This window comes from Mytilus edulis, chromosome 6, assembly GCF_963676685.1.
Source record: "Mytilus edulis chromosome 6, xbMytEdul2.2, whole genome shotgun sequence".
In the NCBI taxonomy this organism is placed as follows: domain Eukaryota; kingdom Metazoa; phylum Mollusca; class Bivalvia; order Mytilida; family Mytilidae; genus Mytilus; species Mytilus edulis.
In genome coordinates, this window is record NC_092349.1 from 37,882,638 (window position 1) to 37,885,863 (window position 3,226).

The 3,226-nt window shown below is 34.0% G+C and overlaps 1 protein-coding gene across 1 annotated transcript; it reads left to right on the plus strand.

Annotated features, from left to right (window-relative positions):
• Positions 1–287: 287 nt before the first annotated feature.
• LOC139526383 (uncharacterized) lies at positions 288–1,955 on the plus strand. Its single transcript, XM_071321523.1, has one exon. It carries the CDS (start codon positions 288–290, stop codon positions 1,953–1,955), a length of 1,668 nt encoding a protein of 555 aa, XP_071177624.1.
• The last annotated feature ends 1,271 nt before the right edge of the window (positions 1,956–3,226 follow it).

Genomic DNA, 3,226 nt, shown 5'->3' on the forward strand with positions numbered 1-3,226 from the left:
CTACCGATTTACGCTGCTCATGAACATTTTTTTAAAACATATTTTTTTTTATTGGAGAAAAAATTAAAATAGAAATCAAAGCACAACTTTAGTAACGTTGGTTTCGTAACCCACTACATCAATGTACATGTCGACTTCAGACATTTTGATTTTATAAATTGCAGAATTGCCAAACATAAATTGTTGCTTGACGAAGTTGGGAAAATTTGTTAATGTCTTAAGCAAAAGTATTGTCATTGATTTTATAAATGCACTTATTTTGTTCTTTTTTCAGGTTTTGATGCACCATGGCGACGTCTGCAAATTACTTCTGTAGCTTGTGTCAAGAGGACAATGAAACCAGTACAGCAGTCACGTGGTGTGCAGAATGTGAGGTGTTTCTTTGTCCTGAATGTCAGAAACATCATGGCCGATCCAAGATGTCAAAGCATCACCAGGTCATGTCTTTACACGATTACCATAATTTACCTGAATTTATTTTAAAAATAAAAAACAATTGCGAGAACCACAACCTAAGATATGAGCTGTTTTGCTCTTTTCATGATGCTGCTTGTTGTATAAAGTGTTTAAAAGATCAACATGGGGACTGTAAGGGTCTTGTTCCACTTGCTGAAGTTGTAGGAAATATAAAGTCGTCTGCGTTTGTGTCCCAAGTTGAAAATGATCTTATTATACTCCTTGAAAATTTTAAAACTATTAAAATCTTTTTCTCAGAAAACCTCAATGCATTACAAAAGCAGAAAGCAGAAGCAATAAGCAGCGTTCAAAACATGCGACAATCAATAAATGAATACTTAGACAAACTGGAAAAATGTTTATTGATTGATATAGAGTCGGAATTTACAAAAACACGAGATATAATACAAAATTTGAAGAGTGAAATTGAAAGCAAAACTAACCAGATTGGACAAAAACATAGAGATTTTTCGCAAATGGTGGAGTTTTCAACAGATCTTCAAACATATTTTGGAATACACGAAATTGAAAAGATAAGGAAGGAAGAAGACAGTTATATAGATAATTTGAAATCTGCAGACAATCTCCGTGAGAAACGATTGGAGGTAGACGTGTCGTTTGATATAGAGTCAATTATTAAACAGTCAAAAACACTAGGAAAAGTAACCATTTGTATATCTCCGGATGATTTACAACTGAAAACAAAAGAGGAACAGCAAGTTCAATTACCACAATTAACTGTCCTTGGTCAAATCGAACCAACAATCAAACAATCTTTCGAAATGCCAAAACAATCATTGCGCATAACCGGGTGTGAGATATTACCAAACGGGAATGTTATGTTTTTAGACAAACTCCAAAAGTGCCTTTTACTTTTTAACATTGCTGGCGAGTTCCAAAGAGAAATAATCACTTTCGAGAATAAGCCATCTGATGTCTGTTATGTGAGACAAAACGAAGTCGCCGTAACGGTTTATAAAAAAGTGTGCATGGTTGATGCAGAAAAGAACAAGATAGTGAAAGAAAAAAATATAGAAGCCGATTGCTATGGAATTTGTACCTATGAACAAACGGTATATGTTCGAGTTTTACCAAACAGAGTTCTTGTGTTAGATTTTGAATTAGATTTTCAATATCAAATACAAATATTTGGAGAAACTCTTACTCGTATCGCGGTATTTGGAGATAAACTTTTTTGTACTGACTGCGGAAAAAATACAATATTCTGTTACAACAAAGCAGGAGAAATGGTATGGTCGTACAACCATGGTATCATATCTCCAATGGGCATTGATGTAGATAGAAATGGATTTGTTTATGTGGCGTGCAAAGGTACCAACAAAATAATAGCATTGTCACAAGATGGAACAAAATCAAGAGATATAATGTCTGAAGACAGCGGTGTAAACAAACCATTTGCTTTAAACATTGACAGGAAAATGTCCGTTCTTGTTTTCAGCAATGAAAGAGACAAATCTGCATTCCTTCTTTCAATTTAAAAGAAACATGATATGATCGTAATGATGTGGCGTCATTATACTTTCACTAATGAATGTTTTGTTTTGTAGGACTATATAAAAATTTCCACGTATTCTCTTCATGATTTGAAAATTTTGATTTTTATGCATTCGAAAACTAGTCCGAGATTGTTCTGAAGTTGATTAAATCTATACAGTCTATACATGAAATGGTTGTGTGACACTTCCCCAATGGCCATTCTACATCGACCCGGGGGATACTCGCTATTTATATGATACCGGGTATGTTCCGACAAACAGGGTTGCATATTCAGCTAAATTGTCTGAAATTGGGTTATGGTTTTTTTTTTCGCCATGCATTGGAAGGACTCATATTTGACTATCTACGTAGTACTGAGTATTATATACACAATGTTACACTATTATTTCTGATAAGGGTGAATGTTTGGTACCATTCAAACGTTTAAACCCGCTGCAACTGTTTGCACCTGTCTTAAGTCAGGAATATGATGTTCAGTAGTTATCGTTTGTTGTTGTGGTTCATTAGTGTTTATCGTTTCTCGTTTTTTATATAGATTAGACCGTTGGTTTTCCCGTTTAAAGGGTTTTACACTAGTAATTTTTGGGGCCTTGTATAGCCTGCTGTTCAGTGAGGCAATGCTCCATATTGAAGACCGTACGTTGACCTATAATGATTTACTTTTATAAATTGTAACTTGCATGGAGAGTTGTCTAATTGGCACTAGTACCAAATTTATTTATTTATGCTAAATTGAAAACAACGTTCTTGACCTATGATTGCGTTGGATAAAAACCGCAATTTTTATACGTGTGCATGCAAAACAAATTTATGGTTAAGGGGTATAAATACAGCACAAACAACATTTTCCAAAAGACCAAAACAGTGAAAAGATATATTTTCACAAAATGGGTAAAAATATATATATATACAAGTACACACCCGTAAAATCGCGGGTCCGTGACTTAATTAAAGTATATAACTATGCCTAAGCCTTATTTTAGTGATTGGTATTGTCATCTGCATGATAAGGTCATGTCGATTATAAGATACACAGTTTTCTCTGCTTTCAAATCTTTCTGTTTGATCCCGTCGACCTGATACTTATCAATTATCGGTAATATTAATTATTTTTGAACACAAAAGGTCCTGGCTATCCAGGAATGGAGTATTTTTTAATCAACAGCATTGTCCTATATGAGTTATCTTAGAAAGTCTTGCTGATTGCTGAATAAAACTGCAATAGGGAACAATTTGACAATGATTGAATTTA

Bases quoted from the DNA above. Each gene is read 5' to 3' on its own strand.
- LOC139526383 (XM_071321523.1), top strand. From the start codon at position 288: ATGGCGACGTCTGCAAATTACTTCTGTAGCTTGTGTCAAGAGGACAAT.